The sequence below is a fragment of the Sciurus vulgaris genome (assembly GCF_902686455.1).
Source record: "Sciurus vulgaris genome assembly, chromosome: 7".
Taxonomy (NCBI): domain Eukaryota; kingdom Metazoa; phylum Chordata; class Mammalia; order Rodentia; family Sciuridae; genus Sciurus; species Sciurus vulgaris.
The window spans coordinates 110,647,426-110,666,799 of record NC_136467.1 but is presented as its reverse complement, the minus strand read 5'-3'; the positions used below and the strand labels follow the sequence as shown (position 1 = coordinate 110,666,799).

General features: G+C 30.9%; 1 protein-coding gene across 3 annotated transcripts in view; it reads left to right on the top strand.

The window, feature by feature from the left end:
• CD2AP (CD2 associated protein) overlaps nt 1-16,140 on the top strand; it is a 147,401-nt gene extending 131,261 nt beyond the window's left edge. For 2 of the 3 annotated variants that reach the window (XM_079148305.1, XM_079148306.1), the window contains exons 14-18: nt 5,688-5,800; nt 6,550-6,651; nt 8,068-8,246; nt 10,211-10,274; nt 14,808-16,140. In XM_079148305.1, the coding sequence (XP_079004431.1) occupies nt 5,688-5,800; nt 6,550-6,651; nt 8,068-8,246; nt 10,211-10,274; nt 14,808-14,849 (500 nt within the window). In that variant the 3' untranslated portion in view covers nt 14,850-16,140. The remainder of the gene's footprint in view (nt 1-5,687; nt 5,801-6,549; nt 6,652-8,067; nt 8,247-10,210; nt 10,275-14,807) is intronic. The other variant, XM_079148307.1, reaches the window with a different exon arrangement.
• The last annotated feature ends 3,234 nt before the right edge of the window (nt 16,141-19,374 follow it).

Below are 19,374 nucleotides of genomic sequence, written 5' to 3'. Positions count from 1 at the left end.
TGTTTTCTGAGCAATTGTTATATCCTCAGAAAATATTTTTAGATACTGGTAGTATGCTAAGATAAAAGGCAGAGTTGCTAACCAGTCATGGTGCTATAAGGCCTGTAATCCCAGTGACTGGGAAGTCTGAGGCAGGAGGATTTCAAATTCAAAGTTAGCCTCAGCAACTTAGCAAGGCTCTAAGAAACTCAACTCAGTAAGACCTTGTCTCTAAAAAAAAAAAAAAACTGTATTAAATAAAGGACTGGGGATGTGGCTTAGTGGTTAAAGGCCTTTGGTTCAATATTGGTTACTAAAAAAAAAAAACCAAAAGGCATAGTTATAGTTGTAGGTAGCAAATAGCTTATATCCTAAACATTAATTCTTTCCCTGTGTACTTTCCCCCCCATTAGAATGCCATACGTTCCTAGTACAGGTTAAGTAAGTATTCCTTATCCAAAATGTCCGGAACCAGAAATTACTTGGATTTCATTTTGGAGGCGGGTGGTCAACTTATTTATACATGACATATCTTAGGGATGGGAACCAAAGCAAACCATGATTCTTTTATGTTTCATATATTTGGTATACACAAATCTTTAAAGTAATTTTATACAATATTATCAATCTGTGTTTAGATTGTGACCCATTACATGAAGTCTCCTGTGGAATTTTTCACTTGTGGGTGGCAACATGTTGATGCTCAAAAAGTTGATTTTTTTTTTTTTTTTTTAAAGCATATTTGATTTGGGGTTTTTGGATTCATTTCTACCTGTGCTTGAAATGTAAAAAAGTGTGCTACCTCTTCTGTGAGTTATAAACACTGTAAAAAATGCATTTTAGTTCAAGTACACCTTCACATTTGGCATTAGGTTAATGTATAGCTTACATTTTTTACTTAGTTTCAGGATATACCTTTTAGGAATAATGTATAAAACTAATTCATAAGTTTCAAAAAAAGTAAAACATATTTGAAACCAGCTTATTGACACTATCAGTTAAAGTAATAATTTGAAGTGAAATGATATAGTAGAAAGTATACTGACTTTGCTGTTCAAAAAAAAATCGGGTTTTATTTATAGGTGAGTTTCCCCTCAAAATCTGTTTTCTCACCTAACTAACATTTTGATTCAGTATAACTATTAATACCTACTAGAATGCCTGATATGGAAGTCTGTTTCATTTTTAATTTATAAATGGTATAATTTTATTCTCACATAAAATTGTCCTATTTATAAAACTGCATATAAGCTTTTGTCTTTATATATAATATTAATTATATATAGATGCACAGATACTGTCTTTTGTACATATAAGAAAGTTATTCCTAGAACAATATTTCCTTTTCTTCTTTTTAGTGGCATGAAATAACTGTTTCTCTTTACATGTTCTCATATATCATATAGCAGTATAAATTACAGAACTATTAGGAACTATATTTTAGTTTTTTTTTTTCAGTTTTTTAAACACTTCATTAAAATTAGTGTAAGGAAAATCTCACTGACACTGCTAATCATTTATAAAGGTTGCATGATACAAATATTTTTAAAATAATAAATTTTTCCAAAATATTTATATAATAATAAATTTTCTGAGAAGTAAATTATTTTCAAATTAGTTTAAAAATACTAGAGACTTCAGTATTAATATAATACTAAATGTAATATAGCTATTACATTTAGATCAGCTGATGAGGTACCCTTACAGTGTAACATTTTATCTCTTTTGGTGGTTTCTCTGTGATAAATTCTCCTAGGATTAAAATGAAATATTATAGAAGGGAGACTGGTGTAATAGAGGAAGGCAACCAGGGGAAGGTAGGAGGAGAGGGGAAAAAGGTAGGTACTCGAGAAGAAAATTGATCAAATTTTGTGATGTGTATATATGAATATGTCACAATAAATCCCATGATATGTATGATTATAATGCACTAATAAAAATAAATTTTAAAATAAATGAAATTTTAGAAACCAAAAGTTCTTCATTCCCAAAGCATTCATTGTGGAGTAAGGAAGCATTCTCTCCTTTCCATTTTATTTTATAGTTGATTTATTTTTGTTTGAATTACTTTCCAAATATTTACTGATTTCTTTCTTTCAGAAAGAATTTTTGGTGGGATTTTTCTAATAAGGTTCCTGTTGAGTAGTAGATGCTATAACAAGTGAGCTCTTATCTAAACTAGGATTAAAAAATTAGTTTCTAATAATAGTTTCCTTGATTATATTATAGAGAGCATTACTTATTAAGGCCTTGGTAAATTTTTATTTCTATATGTACAAAGATATTTTAAAGGTCATAGTGAATTTTTATAGTGAGATATTTTAAAAATATTTGTCATTTCTATTTTATGATGTCATAGGATTAAAGTTGCCTCCTTTATTGTAATTACTGTATGCACCGAAGACTAGAATTGACTGACTGCAAGGTGGTTTAATTTTAGTTATAGTTATTTTATGAGATGTTAATATTAATCTATAAAACTGGCCTTTTAAAGTACTATGCCATCCTTTTAGAAACTATTTTGTTTTTTAGTGAGTAATAAAACAAGGCTTCTTTCTAGTTTAATGTATATTGAAATTAATATCAATTAATTTTTTCTTTTGAATGACCCAGAAATCTAAAATCTAATACATGTCTTGTGTAAGTTTACATAACCTGAGATAGCTATATGCTAAACATTGAAATGCTTCTATTCATTCTACAACTGTTCCTTTTTCCTGCTTTGTAAAATAATTTTTTTGGTTTAGTCTTTTTTCTAGACATTCCTATCCTTGACTTTTCTTTCCAGATTTTGTTTCCTAGCCTGTTTGCCATGTTTCCCTTCTTACGTGTCAGGAAATTATCCTACCCTTCTCCATTTTGGTAAGATAACAATTTATAAAAGAAATCAAAATAGTATATTCGATATAAATAGGTGGTGCACATTGATTTTTTTTTTCTTTGTAATTTTACTGAAAGTGTACATGTCTGTCTGTCTATTTATTCTAACCCTTTTGGTTTTCCATTTTAAAATAAAATGAAGTTCATTTTGGAAAATTTTTCTTGATTACAGCCTAAAATGTTCTTGGTAAAAGATTAAAAAAATTCATACCTTGGCAACCATAAAAATCAGGTTATTTTCTCCCCAAATTGGAGATTTCACCTGGCTTTTTAAAAAAAATTCCATGTCTTCCTACCAACATGCAAAAGCACAAGTAGTTGACAGAGTGACAAGATGTAATTAAGAGTTAAGTGATGGTCATGCGTTTTGTGCCATTTCTATAGTGCAAATCCATTGTTATCACTCTTAAGTAAACTTTAAAGCATTTAGATGTATCATGAATCCAAAATGTGCACTATTCCACATTACTAACCTAATGGCATAAATGGAGAACCTGAGAGAGTTTTAGAATGGTGAAATTGTCTTGGTGTTGTAGCCCCAAACTGGACATTTGGAAGGCATTTTACATGAGCATGGTGTATTTTGTAAATATACGTTTATTTACCCTTCATTTCTTTTAATTTCTTCCATGATTTTCTGTTTCTTTTTCTTTCTACAAGTTGCTTAAATATGCATTTGAAAATAATTTCTATAGGCCAAAATGATTGATTTTTATTTTTCAAAGCGTTTTGTGGGCTATCAGTGTACATTTGTCAGTGTAAAAAGAAAATTGTAACCAACTGTATCCTATTCTTAACATATCTTTTTTTAAATACGGATTTTTTTAAAAAGGTATTTACAAATAGATAACCAAAATGATTGATTTTTATTTTTCAAAGCGTTTTGTGGGCTATCAGTGTACATTTGTCAGTGTAAAAAGAAAATTGTAACCAACTGTATCCTATTCTTAACATATCTTTTTTTAAATACGGATTTTTTTAAAAAGGTATTTACAAATAGATAACCAGTACCTGCCTGTAATCCTAGCTACTTGGGTAGCTGAGGCACAAGGATTACAACTTTGAGATCAGTCTATCAATTTAGTGAAATCTTGTCTCAAAATAAAAAGGGCTAGGTTGTAACTCAGTGATAGAGTACCCTTGGGTTCAATCCCCAATACCACCAAAGCAAAACCAAACCAACATTTACAGATAGAATGACATTTATTTAATTATATATTTAAATTCAACCTTTTTTAGATTGCATAATGCATTTTCCAATGGAGTCATTTATTTCTTGTTATGACTTGTTATATTTTATAATTATAATTATCAAAAGACTAAGAAATTAAATTTAATAGAGTGTCTGTTGTGATATGTTAGCTTAGTGACTTGATCCAAGGGAGAACACACAATGTAATATATAGAAAAAAAAATTAGCAGTAGTCATCCAATGCTTCCATTATAAAACACATATTGCCAAACAGTGATGCCTCTTTTTCTTTTGCTTTATATTTGTGTCAGTCATCCCTTAAAACAAAATTTTCTTTATTATTTTGATTATGAAACTTGATGAATAAACTTTGAGGGTGATGATGAGTATTTTCAGCATTATAAATTGGGATATCTAAGTATCTAAGAGAAAATATTATAACCATCCAGGCAAATGGTAAAGGGATTAAAAAAAAATCCATGCTTGGAAAATTAGCTTATCTCTGCCAGTTGGCTGTGGATGATATTACTGGTTTGGAATCTGGGTTAAACTAAGGTTATAAGTGACAATGGAACTATCAGGAATTTACTGGTAGGGTTCTTGTTCTCTGAAGAGAGGTAAAACTACTTCTTTAGCATGATTTTATGGATCATCTAGGAAAAGGCAAGGTAATATATACCATTGTTTCAGAGGTATGAATTACCTAGCTTTGTCCTTAAACCCAAATTTTTAGGCCAAAGATCAACCAGCCTTTGATGGTGGGTTAGCAAATTGATCTTTATAGCATTTTCCCTTGGTATTTGATTTGCCTTAGATTTATAACTATTTTATGATTTCTACAATGGTAATGTCTAAGCATAGATGCTAAACAGTTGTAGTTCCAACTGAAACATCCCATAGGAAGGCATGTTAAATCGTACTTTTGGCCTGTAATCTCAGCAGCTGGGGAGGCTGAGTAGCAGGATTGCAAGTTCAAAGCCAGCCTCAGCAACTTAGTGAGACCCTGTTTCAGAAAAGAAAGATAAAGATAAAAAAGGACTGGGGATGTGGCTCATCAGTTAAGCACCAGGTTCAATCCCTGGTACCAGAACAATAACAACAAAAACAAAAAACAAAAACAAAAAATTTATACTTTACATTTACACTGAGAAATGCAAATGGAAAGTAGCAAGGTGCCAGACACAGTTGAATCTTTAAGATTTGACTATTAGTCCACTACTTTAAGTTTAAAACAAATTTTATGTGTGAATTTTTTGATGTAATTAATTAGGAGTTTAGTAGATCACTTTTTTTTTAATAAGCAAGAACTCCAGATGATAGTTTTTGTGTTACTACAGTTTATAGTACAGATTTATCTTTCAAGGAAAAACGTTTTGTTGATGTCTAGGTATCTATTGAAAACATAACCCAATGTTGTTAATAAAGACTTGTACTATAAAATGTATCAAGTAAAGATAATGTATAATTTTTTTCTTAAAGGGTGCGTTGTTTTCCAAATGCATATGAAAAGCACAGGTCAGCTTGTTAGTCCTTCAAAGTAGTGGTACTCTTTTTGTTCAAAAGCCAGAAACATTACTTTTTATCTTTTAAAAGGTACAGTTAAATCTCAGTAGACAATATTTTTTTTGTTCTCTAGATGTTGTAAATTTTGATGACATAGCTTCCTCAGAAAACCTGCTACATCTCACTGCAAATAGACCGAAGATGCCTGGAAGAAGGCTGCCTGGTCGCTTCAATGGTGGACATTCTGTGAGTTATACTTACTGTAGGAAAACTCAGAAGATCTAGCAAATACAGAGACCATTTGAAGATGAGAAAATGAGAGATTCTATAGCTATACCTAAGTTTATAAATTGGGAAGGTACCTGTTACAGTCAAGTGGCAAATGCCAGTGTATAAGAAAATAAGAAGGAAACAAGGAAAGAGATATGTTATTTCCTATGGTCTGGAATAGAAAGTTATAGGTTCAGAAATAAAGGGTTGTCATGAGACCATAATCACAAAGCCCAGGGTCAAAGGAGAACGGGGAACCTGTTCAATCTACCCATCTAACAACAATGATTAGAATTGAAAAGTAGAAGATAACTTACTTTAGGGTAAAATGAGAATTTTTTTTTTCTTCTGAAATATTCATTATTTTTGCAGTACATGTCTTGTTATTCTAAGTTAGTGACTTGTTATTATGCTTTCTGTTTATTGCCTGGAATACATGTTGTACATTAATGGTAATATAATAACTCTTAAAGTATTATACTTTTAGTTTACTTAAGTGGAAAAAATTTTTTGTTGCTATGAGACAAGTTATTCTTGCCTTCAAGATATGCAAATGTGTTATTCAGCTTGAAATTACATAACATCCTTTTTAAGGGTAATGGAATAATGAGAACAGTAGCAACTAAAAACAAAGTGATATAAGTAATTTTCTTTATTATCCAAATGCTTACCATAACTTCCTTCTTTGATCTCTTCTGTTTCTCGATTTCTAAAAAATCATTTAGCCAACTCAAAGCCCAGAAAAAACCTTGAAATTACCAAAAGAAGAGGATAGTGCCAACATAAAGCCATCCGAGTTTAAAAAGGATACATGCTACACTCCAAAGGTGAGAGGCACATTCTGCTATAAGATTTGTATGGTTTTCAGGATTCTTTGTGAACATCAAAATTATAGAATTTAGTGTATTTTCTAAAAATTATTTCTTCTGCCAAGAAATAAAATAATTTATGTTGAAAAATTGGAGTTTTAAACTTGTCACACTGTTCTCACCAGATCTTTTTTAGAAGAGCTTATATTATTTTTTTAAATGAATAATGTTACTTATTTCATATTTCACATTTTTAAGGCATAGATCTGAATATCTGTTTCATTTTCTTATTAAATGTATACTCTGAAATTGGTTAGTCCATACTTCAAAGAGGTATAATATCATTTCTTTACTCTTTACCTAACTTGGTTCTTGGCACCATAATTTTAAGCACTTCTTATATACTGGAATGAATGGAAATGCATGGATCCTTCCATCTGTTACATGGTGTTAAATATCTTTTCTAAATTTGCGCTGTTTTTATTTATAATATTTTACCACAACTGACAACTCCTTAGTTGTTTCTTAGTTTTATTCCAGGCATTTGGATACATTTGCAATTTATTAAATACACTTAAATCTCATTCTCTAAGCAGTTGTCAATCCATTGAAATTTTACTAAAACGACTTTGTTGTTTCATTTTGCTACTGAAACGAAGTGTGTGGATTCATTGTGATGCCTCTTCCATGTTCTTACTAAATTTTTCATAATTACTTTTAAGTGAGCCTGGTTAGGTAGTCTAAATGACATGTATTTAATATGGCAGATCAAAGTGATACCTTATTAATACTGATATATTCTTGCTTTTAGATTCTCTAGTAGGCAAACCATTCATAAGACAAATCTGGTGGATTTTGTTGTTGTTCCTTTTTAAAAACAAAGCCATTGGCATTTTTTTCTTCTACGAAAACCACTAGTGATTGCAAACTATTTCTTTAGTCTGTTGTTTTTTTTCCAGTTATGAACATCAACTTATTACTTGAATTTCCAAATTTATCATTAGCTTGGAGTACAGGTTAAGTATCCCTTACTAAAATACTAGGGACCAGAAGTGTTTTCAGATTTCCAATTCTTTTGTATTTTAGAATTTTTGCAGATACACAATCTTGAGAATGGGACCCAAGATGAAATATAAAATTCATTTGTTTTATGTACTTCTTATACACAAAGCCTGAAGGTAATTTTATACAATGTTTTTAGTAGGCCTCCATTTTGACTTAATTCATTACATAAAGTCAGGTACAGAATTTTTCACTAGTGGAAAATTGCTACCCAAAGTTTGGAATTTTTTGATCATCTTGAATTTCCAGTTTTTAGATCAGGGATGCCCATGTGCTTTATGTTATTATTATTTTTTTTAATCTTTTGCTGTGAATATCTTTTAACCTTAAATGCAATATAAATACAAATAAAAAAACTTTTTATGTTTTCAGCCATCTGTGTACCTTTCAACACCAAGTGCTTCTAAAGCAAATACATCTGCTTTCCTAACTCCATTAGAAATCAAACCTAAAGTAGAAATAGATGATGGGAAAAAAAATTCTCTGGATGAACTTCGAGCCCAGATTATTGAATTGCTGTGTATTGTAGAAGCACTGAAAAAGGATCATGGGTAAGTAACCCTTGTTTTCTTCTGTGAGTACTACCTAATATATATGCAAAGAATTCTTTCAAAGTAGATCAAGTAAAGATCTATTCTGCCAGTTTATGGTATAAGCAAGTGTTTTGAAACAAATTTTCATTAACGGTGCTTTTGACAAAAACTTGAATTGGAAAACTTGTTCCAGAATGTCAGTCATGGAATAGATAGGTTAACATGTATGTTGGGCTAGAAATCTTCTGGTCAGACATAGGCATTAAGTGGTCTTGAAAATATTAGGAAAATCATATTGTATTTTAGGTCAGGTGTGTATTGGAATACTTTTTTTGCTTTACTATTATGTCTTTATAGCTTACAAATACATAATATATATGTATCCAATATTAAAATCTAAAATGCATGCAACAAGTAACTAAAAAATAGAGGTTGATATATAAAGATTGAAATATGTCAGTAATCTAAGTATTCACTAGAGAAGTTGCAGAAGACTTATAGTTTGATCCCAGACTTGTAAAATGAAAACAATGGTATATAAAAACTGTACATTTATCAATATATTTTAAAAAGAACAATAAAAATGTGAGTAGTACTAAATTATCAGATCAAAAAGCAAATGATGTTAACACTATGTGGGTAAATAGGATGGAATAAATAATCCAGGACTTTTCAACTTAAATATAGATTTAATGTCTTGTAAACTCAGAATATTGAATAATTAAGATAGAAAACATATAATCTAGGATAATGTGATAGAACTATGAATTCAGCTAAGATGTACCTCTTTTGTCACTATAAAATAAGCTCTAGATAAATTTGAGTTGAATATTATTATTTCAAAAATTATGGTCAAGTAGAAAATAGAAAATTTGCCTCAAATATAGAGGAATGATTTTCTAATTATTAAATTAGTTTTGAAATGTTAACTTAAAAATATAAATAATTTAAAAAGTGCCCTTGTTTTATTTAATGAACAGTTTTTAACAGTTTCTCAAACTGCTTTTCTATAGTACTCTTCTTTTTGGTGGGGGGGGTGAGAGGTTATGCTAGGAATTACACCTAGGTAAGTGCACTTACATATCCACTGAGCATGGATCATTCTGCCTAAATCTCCTGAGTAGCAGGGATTACAGGCATGTACCATCATGCTGGACTATTTTTCTACAATACTCTTGAAGAGAATTTTTCTAGTGTATGTTAAAAGACTGAAAATGTACATGGTTTTCGATTTAGAAATTGGTATACTGCCTTATTAATAGTATTAAGTAATTCCTGTTCTTCTCATTCCCTCTGTCTCCAGAAATAAGTGAGGAAACAAAAGAAACCCCCAGATATTTGAATACCAAATAGCAGTGATAGATATGAAAATTTTAGCAGCATGTTAATGTTTTAAAATACTTTCTGAAAAGACACACCATAGAATGTATACTTACAGTATGTCTATATAGAAAAATTAGATGAATATGGAAAAATAAAAATTTGAGTTAAGATAGATCAATTATTGGTTATAACATTTTGTTTTTTGGCTTTTAACTTTTGGTTTAATATTTAATTTTAGAAAAAGAGAAAAAACTTGAAGTGCAGATTATTTTATCAAATAAACTTGTAGTTTGCCTTTATTGTGATTTGTTAATGTCATTTCACAAATTGTTTTGGCTCTGAAGTGTCCATCCTATAAAATGTATACTAGATGAATATGGAAAATTGCTTTTAAAGGCCATATATTATTTCCTTTTTTGTTTTATCATGAGCTGTTCTGAATTCATTTTATTTATCTTAGATAAGTTTGCCAGGGTTTTGATGAATTTTTTACTGTTATATTGAATTGTTCAAATAGAAAATCTGAAAAATTTCTCAATCAACATGTCTAGTTTCCCTCATGTACTGGGAGGTAGGCAAAAGAGATCCTGATAACTTTGTCTGTTTGCCTCCTCTGTTTATATTGTTTAATTGAAAGTAATAAATATTTTTGTTTTTAGGAAAGAACTGGAAAAACTGAGAAAAGATTTGGAAGAAGAGAAGACCTTGAGGAGTAATCTAGAGGTAATTAGTTTCTCGAAGCATTGAGATTTTAGACAGCATAAACTGGACATGTTTTTCTTCCATCTCAACTGTGTGATTGGTTCCACTACAAATTATGCCATTCTATTCCAATTGGATACTCCCTATTGCATGATAGCAATTTTGTAAATGCCCTGTCATGTTTCATTCATTGACGCAGCAAAAAATTTTTTGAACATTAACTCTCTTAGGCAGTGTGTGAACCTGAAGGTATATATTTATGAATAAAATAAATATTGTTCTTTCCTTTTAAGTCTCCAATTCTTCCTTGACATATAGTTCTCTTTTTTTTGCAGTAAATGTTTTTGTTTTTTCCCTTTGGCCGGTCTCATGGTGGCCCTGCTTTCCATTTCTTACTAAAAGCTTACTTTACCTTTGATCTTTGCTGATGGCTGGCAATTTTACTTAATTCCTTTTTCTTCTTTACCTTTCTTTTTCTCTTCATGCAATTTTATCTTCAATTGTGTTCTTCTTCCCACATACGTAAGAGAAAGTCGTATCTTGCATTTTTTTTCAGAGGCTTTTCTTACTCTCTTTTGAAGTATATCATATCCTCTCTACTTTTTACCTTCATTACTTAGCCTATTTCTTGTGTTAGCATCATAGGACAAAATAGAACATGGGACTGTGGTTATAGAACTTGAGCTCCTATTCTGACTTAGAGTCATGACTACCCTAAACTATATCATGACTTAGAGTCATGACTACCCTAAACTATATCATCATTTAGGCTTAGTTCTTTCTGCACATTATCTCCCTTAATACACATAAGAACTTGTAAGGATTATTGTTTTTATTTATAAGGGTGAGAAAGCAGGAGTTAAGAATGGTGAAGTAATAGCAGTGGAACTGAAAAATTTTAGACATTTTTAACAGAAGTAACCAGACTTTAAAATGTTCACTCTTAGAAATTGTCATACTGTGTAAACTTGGGTGAGTGTCACTTAACCTTCTTTAACATTAGTTGTTGAGATAATATATTCAAAGATAAAATTTACAAAGTATTATGAAAACTTCATTTATACTCTTAACTCTGACAAATTCTCTTTTTTTGATACTTTTGTTTCTTTGTATGAAAATACTCAGTTTTTCTCCTTCAAATGAAAGCCATCTTTCAGGTCTAGCGGCCTTTTTGATCTACTATGGTTGTTTTCTCTTTTCATGTGGAGTTCATTCCTACAAAACAAAAACGACTCCCATTCTATCCTCTCAAAAAAGACTACATTTGCAGTTTCTGAGCCTTTACTTTCAATTCAGTCTTTAACCCCTTGCATTTTTTAGTTTTACTGATGCCACACCCAGTATCTCTTCTTTAGTTTCTGCACATTTCAATTTTTTACTGTTTCTCTTTGTCAAAGGTTTGTTGTAGTGATACTATGTTCCATTTCTGACTTCTCTTTCCTTTTTTTTTTTTTTTTTTGTAACCCAAATGTAAATGTTCTTTACTGCCCTTTGCTCTTTTCTCAATGCACTCACTTTTTGGAATTCATTTGCAACAGTGAATCTGGTGATTAGCTTTAATGTATCTCCTTCTAAATCTAATTCTCGTTTTCCCAGTTTCTTTTGATTCTGTTAGTCTCCCGGAATGTTCCATGGAGAATGTAGCATATCTCCAGGGAATATTTTATTTTCCTTTTCTGTTCTTTTTACTTTCTGTTACCCTTCTAATCACACAGACATGGTACTTCCAGTCTCTTTTAAAGAGACTTTTAAAGTGAAGACTTTCAGTTCTATTTGCTTTAACTCCTTTTATCTCTTTATCAACACTCTCTTGTTCTGATGTTCTTTATTTCCTTTGAGCTTGCTCAGGTTTCTCTCATTTATCCCAGATTAACCTTTCCTTACTCAGGTACTTTCACAAGGTTTCTGTTACTTGTTGAATAAAGTTCAAACTTCTCAAGTTGGTGTGTGAGGTCTACTATTATTCTAGTCCTAGTTTATCTTTCTATCTCAATTGCTGATCCTCCATTGTGCCTTAACAAGTTGATACATCTGAATTTTCATTCTTCCTGAATTGTCTTCTTTCCTCATCTTCTTTGCCCATTCTATAGATTATTTTTTAAAATTATTTATTTATTTTTAAATTTTTTACAGACTGCATTTTGATTCATTGTACACAAATGGGGTACATCATTTCGTTTCCATGGTTGTACACCATGTAGATTCATACCATTCATGTAATCATACATAGGATAATGATGTCTGTCTCATTCCACCATTTTTCGTACCCCTCCTCCCTCTCATTTCCTTTTACATAATCCAAAGTTCCTCCATTCTTCTCTCACTCCCCATCCCCCCACCCCCATTATATATCATTCTCCACTTATCAGGGAAAACATTTGGCCTTTGGTTTTTTGGGATTGGCTTATTTCACTTAGCATGGTGTTCTCCAATTCCATCCATTTATTTGCAAATGCCATAATATTATTATTCTTTATGACTGAATAATATTCCATTGTGTATATATACCACAGTTTCTTTATCTTTCATCTGTTGACCTGCTTGAAGAATCACATTTATTAAATTGGTAGTAGTCTTCCTTTGACTAAAAGTAGTTTTAATTTTCCTCCAAATTCACATGCACTCTAGTTTTTAAAGAGATGTGTAAATCATAATTTTCTATCTTATCACTGTTCTGTTTGTTTTGTCCCATTCCTCATTGTGAGACTATTTGGAATGAGATCCACATCTGTTTCATCTTTGTCCATCACTCTTAACAGTGCTATACACTTATTAGATAATATAATAAATTATTGTTGTGTTAATGAATATTAGAGGAAACATGTTTAAAATACATACTAAATTCCCAGCACATAAATTGGTAGAAATTGAGAAATTAAAAAAAAAGTTTCTTGACTTTTTTCTTTGTTTTATACATACATGTTTATATTCATATATGAAAATAAGCAAGAGGAATGTGTATGTGTATTATAAAAATCATAAAAGGAGTCAAATGAATTCTTTTTTGAAGAATTTAATTTTTCCAATATAGTTAGCTGTTACTCTCCTACTGAATTATATCCTCCCCACCCCCCTTAAATGGGCAAAGTTTGACCTCTGTATTTGTAAAAGCACACTTAAGGCATTAAAGTTTTAGGATCATATAGTTAAAGAAGAATTGTTTGCCCCAAGATTAAATGTAGTACTTTGAAATATTATAATGTTAGTACTATATAATACTAAATTATACTGGGGGGTGATAAACAAAGGAACAATGAGGAGGGCAGGTAGCAATATAAGATACTGCTTGATAACTAAATTTATGTCAGAAATTACTGTTGGTATGGAGTATTACTGACTTTGAATGAAGGATCATTCCTCCCAATTTTTATTCCCTTTTGCCAACTTATTTTTTATTGCTTTCTGTACATTCTTGTCTATTATCATGTATCTTTAAAAATAAGACAGTAATAGTACATGAAGAGGATGATGATTTGAAGATATTTTATCTCAATCCAGTCTGTAGATTGAGACTAATCCCTATCCAGTACTGGTAAAACATTTAGCTCATAATTATATTATTAAAAGAATGATATCAGGAGAGATCTGAAGTTAATAATCTGGCTTTGGATGGTTGGCATACCTTAGGAGATTTTTTGACCACATCAAAATTCTACTTTATGACTGTGGCGAAGAACTATTTGTCAGAGGGTAACTGAAGCATGCATTGCTTATGTGCATTGTTGAAGAGAGGCGATATTATCAGGAAAGGCAAGGAAGTGAAAATTGAAAAGAAAAACATTGTTGAATTGGGAAGAAAGTCAGTACAAAAACTGTGGACTTTATAGACCTAGACTTGACTAATACAAGTCCTCTGCCAATTACTGGTGTAGAAACATTGACTTACTATTTAATGTCTTTTAGTCTCAACTTAGTCTTTTTTAATATGTGAAAATTATGTATCTCTATGTAGTTATTATGAACATTTTTTTCTCTCTCTCTTAAGTGAAAGGGGCCCTTCTCCTAAAGGTAGAACTACTTCTAACACATTGTCTGAATCTCGAATATATTCCTGGTCTTTAAAGACTATTTAGTACCTTCTGTTTACAGATGGGTAATATGAAAGGAAGTAATGTTAAGTGATTTACCAGTAACACATAGATAGTGAAAAACATGAAATATAAACTGGCTTTTTATTTTTTATATTGTAATACACTGCCCCCTTTAATTACATATACATGTACATGTCTTAATTTGGTTTCTAGGGTTCTTTAGTTCTTCATAGAAATAATTTTCTTAAAGTTCTTTCAAATCTCACATTACTTAACATTGTTCTGGCTGTAAGAATTAGATTTGATATTTTTCTTATTATCAGCTGTTTTGGGACTTGAACGGTGACATTTTTCTTCTGTTGAGCATTTATTCAACAATATTACACCATGGGAAACTGGATTTTAAATCTGGAAATCAAATCTACTAGTTTAAAAAGTATGATCACATGTTAATGACATATGCCAAAATACATTGCACTAAGACGTATTTTACCTGTTAACCCAATTTGTATTTGTATTTTAGGTGGAAATAGAGAAACTGAAAAAAGCTGTCCTGTCTTCTTGAAGTGGTTGAACACAGTGTTCTTAAATGTTCCAGGGATTCAGAAGCAACAATATGAACTTCCACTGACTTGCTACTTAAAAATAACAAACGCTGGTGTTGTGATAAAGAAATATGAGTATATGAACTATAGTATCTATTAAAAAGTTAGGGGTGGGTGTTTTTTTTTTTTATATATATTTAGTTTTGCCAATATGAGAAAAAAGAGGCCTTATTTCTTACTGTGCTGGGATTGCAAACATTATTTTTGTTTGTTTGCTTGAAAATACTACTGAATCTGTATAAAAAGGAAAGAAAGTTCATAATTTTTTTTATTGAAACTTGTAGTATTATTTTTAAAGAGCTCTATACTATAAATATGGTGATATCTTTACAAGTAATCTGTAAGATAAACTGTTTGAGAGCGACAAATTAGCTTTATAGTAACTATAGTCACTACTTTTCCCATGATACATAAGGGATATAAACTTTGTAAATATATACATATTTTTACTTTTAGCTTCTTACCCAGGATTACACTGTTGTGCCTGTTTGTCTGCAGTGCTGTTTTTAATTTGGGTGATGAAATAGGAGTTTCCTAGCTATAAACCAGATTACTCACCCATGCATATAGTAATAACTAATGAAATAATTAAAAAGTTTCAACTTTGAGTGTTTTATATTGCTTGCACTATAGGATTCATAAAAGGAATTTAGTTAAAATGTAATGGATTGTCAAATGTGAGCTTTATTTTAAGTTCATTTGTTCTTAAGGAATCTAAAAACATCAATTTAATCCTTTACTTGTGCCTAGAAACTACAGCACATATGAAATATGTAAACACCAGCCTCATTGCTGTACTTTTCTGCTTATTTTATAGTCTCAAATATTACTCATTTCATTATCTCATGATTTAGTTCTTTGTGCTGTTCCCTCTGACTTTTAATAATGGTAATGTTAGGAAAACAAAACCCAAATCTTTTCAGAACCTCATATAAAGTGTCATACTGGGACAAGTTGTCATTATGTAAACACTCAGGTTTTACAGTGTATAATTTACATAATAGGGCAAACTAACTCCTGGAGATATTTTGGGATGTTATTTAGGTTAAAAGTTTAGGAAGAATGTTAGTATATCATAAAATATAACACATTACAGCTTATTTAAACCAAATATAGTTGACCATATTGAAAAAACATTTTCACAGAATGGGTGAATAAGTACTTTTTTCAGTCATTTATGAACAGTTGAACACTTCAGAATGTTATATCTATAGGTAATATGTCTAAAAACTTATGGATTAATTTAAAATTTTGAAATTTTTCATTTACAAAAAAAAATAGACTTCAAGCTCTAATATAGGAAATGATTTTAAGGACCAAGTTATCATGCTTCCATTTTTTGTTTTTGTTTTAAACCACCAAACCAATGTTTTTTCTGTATGTTTTTAAATCTTAAAGTATGGAAATCTTGTGTAAATGAAATTCTGTCTTACTGTTTCAAAAAGAGAACTGAAGTAGAAAATAATAGAAATGCCAATACACAATTACTTAATGTTTAATTCACAATGTTTGCGCTTTGGGGGAAAGCTAATTGTGCTTTTTGAGTGTATACATTTTAACTATTTAATGTCTTTGGGCTCCTCTAATGAGGTCACTACTGAACAAAATTGTTCCTTTTTGTTTTTAAATGATTAGTTGAATGATTTCCTTGTTAAATAAATTACATCATCTGTTAATGACAGTCCTTAGGTAAAAATAAAAATATTGCATCCTAGACACCATCTTCCAGCTTTCTCTTTGGAAGATCTACTAAGTTATCCCTACCCAGATTTCAGGTTATTTGTGAAGTTTTTTTGGTCATTTTTCTCTAGTACATTTGGCTTTCCTACTTCTCAGAATATACAAGTCATTGAAGTTCTATTTTTCTGCCCTTGACAAAATAGTAAAGAAAACCAAGCAAGCTTGAAATTAAAGAGAAAAATGATTCCTTTATTATAGTTTACCAGTATTTGTTCTTGGTATGAAAACTTTTATTAATTACTATTTCTAAATTTCATGTCACAAAATGATATGTAATAGTAATAGCTTTTAGTGGAGGTGAAACATTAGTTCCCACCCCCACCCCCCACTTTTGAGTATAAATAACAAGGTGAACAGTGTGGAATCTGTCCTTGCCAAATTATTAGTGAATGTATAGTTCAGGTTTGCTGTGCTTTGAAATACATAATACTAATTTCCTAATTGTATTCAATGTTACCTTTTTGTGTTGTGACCACTAAGCTTCTGTCTTATAAAGCTGTTACCTCTACAGAATTATACAGAACTTTACTGAAGAGTCTAAAGATGCAAAGAGAGAATGGGCCTTGTGGAAGAGAGGATCCTTTTTTTTTTCTTCTTTTTAAATCAGCTCCTTACTGTGATCACAGAAAAAATAAACATTCAAGTGCTCTGTAAATTTTTTGGTAAACGTTTTATGCTTGCATTTAAACTTGAAATGTATGAGCAGAATGAGACAATCAGTTAAATCCAAAACGAGAAGTGTTATAATTTAATGGCCTTGTTTTGCTATAGCAATAAAATGACCAAGTGCAATGACTTAATAAAATCATCTTTTTAAAGTTGCTGCTATGAATATTTTTAGCTATAAAGTTTTATCCTTGTTTTAGCCTGACTTGCCTTCAGTAACTATTATGTAATGTGGTTGCTGTTGTAATCTAACATTCCAAAAAATACACACATACACACACATCCCTATGTATATTTATGAGGAATCTCAGAATAGTATATCCACTGACTTGTTTACAGGTGCTGTTAAAAAAATGCTTCTCCCTCAAAAAGAAAAATCAATAATAAAAGAATTGTATTGCCAGTTTTGTCAGTTTTTATTGGCTACTCTTCATTTACTTAAGCATATGCTTATTTTAGAATGATGAATATTTATCATTTGAACTTTCCAAATAAAAGAAACAAATAGAAAATGAAAGTATTAAAACTTCTAGAACTGTGTGACTTCTTGTACCCTTCAAAATGTGTTATTTCATCTGAAACTGTGAGACACTTCCTGTCCAGGGTTATGGGAAGAATTTGAAGTGATGTATATAAAGTGCCTTGTAAAGTGCTTGGGATACAGGCAGTTCAAAAAGAATGGAAGTTGCTCTTTTAATCTTTTTTTCAAAAAGCATTTACAATGTTGGATGTGATATAATGAGATGAATAAAATTAAGAGAGGAGACATAATATTTTCACTCCCTTTGTTTTTGAATACAGCATCACCTTATTTGGGGAGATAACTACATTCATCTATATTATATTCTTTGAATGGTAGCTGCTATCGTCTATAGATTCTGCCTTCCAATGATTGCTCCCAGTGAATAGAGTAGTTAGCTCAAGTTGAGTTTTAGAGTTAACCGAAGACTCAAATTTTAAAATTTGGAAGCAAAACACTAGTGCCAGCCTGACAGCTCTCCACACATATTTTTCTGTGGAAAAGCTATTTGGAAAGAACAAAATTTAATAGGGCATAAAGAGATGGAAACAGAATCCAGAGGGATTTTGAAACTAATCACATTCTGGAATCTCAGTTACCCATTGCTTGGTTCCTGAAGCCCAGATCTGCTCATAAGCTTGTTGGAGTTCTGACTCACAACTGAAAAAAGCCCTGACAGATATAGAGAAGATTGAATCAAGATAGCAAGGCAATGAGGATCTCGGTGGTAGAGAGCACTTGCCTATCATTGTTAAGCTCTGGGTTCAAACCCTAGTACCAAAACAAACAAAAAAACCTAAAAATATATAATGGGGGTAGGGGGTGGGGAGGGAGAGAAGAATGGAGGAACTTTAGATTACATAGAGGGAAATGAGGGAGGAGGGGTATGAAAAATGGTGGAATGAGACAGACATCATTACCCTATGTGCATGTATCATTACACGAATGGTATGAATCAACATTGTGCACAACCATAGAAAGTAAAAGAGGTACCCCATTTGTGTACCATGAGTCAAAATGAAGTCTGTAAAAATAAAAGAAAAACCCTAAAAATGCCCATGTGCTCATGCTGGAAATATACCATATACATTGCTCTGACTTCTAAAAATTGCTGAAAATATGGAACACAAAGAGTAGGATACTACTATGAAGTAGTGTGGAAAATAAATATGTCAAGTCATTTAAGTAAAAAAAAAGTTATAAAAATTTTGAGTTGGTTTCTATTGGCCTGTATAAACACCAGACAAAAATTAAGCCTTGTAGGCACGTGGTGGTAATTTTGGACTGTAGAATTTTAGTGTTTGAAGAGACATTAAGGATTGTCCAATTCAAACCTTGTGAGTTTTCTGTGAAGATAGTCTTCAAAGTTAGTCCCATTCTAAGAAATAAAAGCAGATGATAGTTTTATTCAAATAAATCTATTAGATTCTATTACTTTCCAGTTAAGATACAGATTTTAACACAATGAAAAAAAAAAGCAACTGACATTTACTACTGTGAAGATAGTTTTGACCTTGTGAACCACAATTTTGATAAGCACTGGCCTAAGATAACCTAGT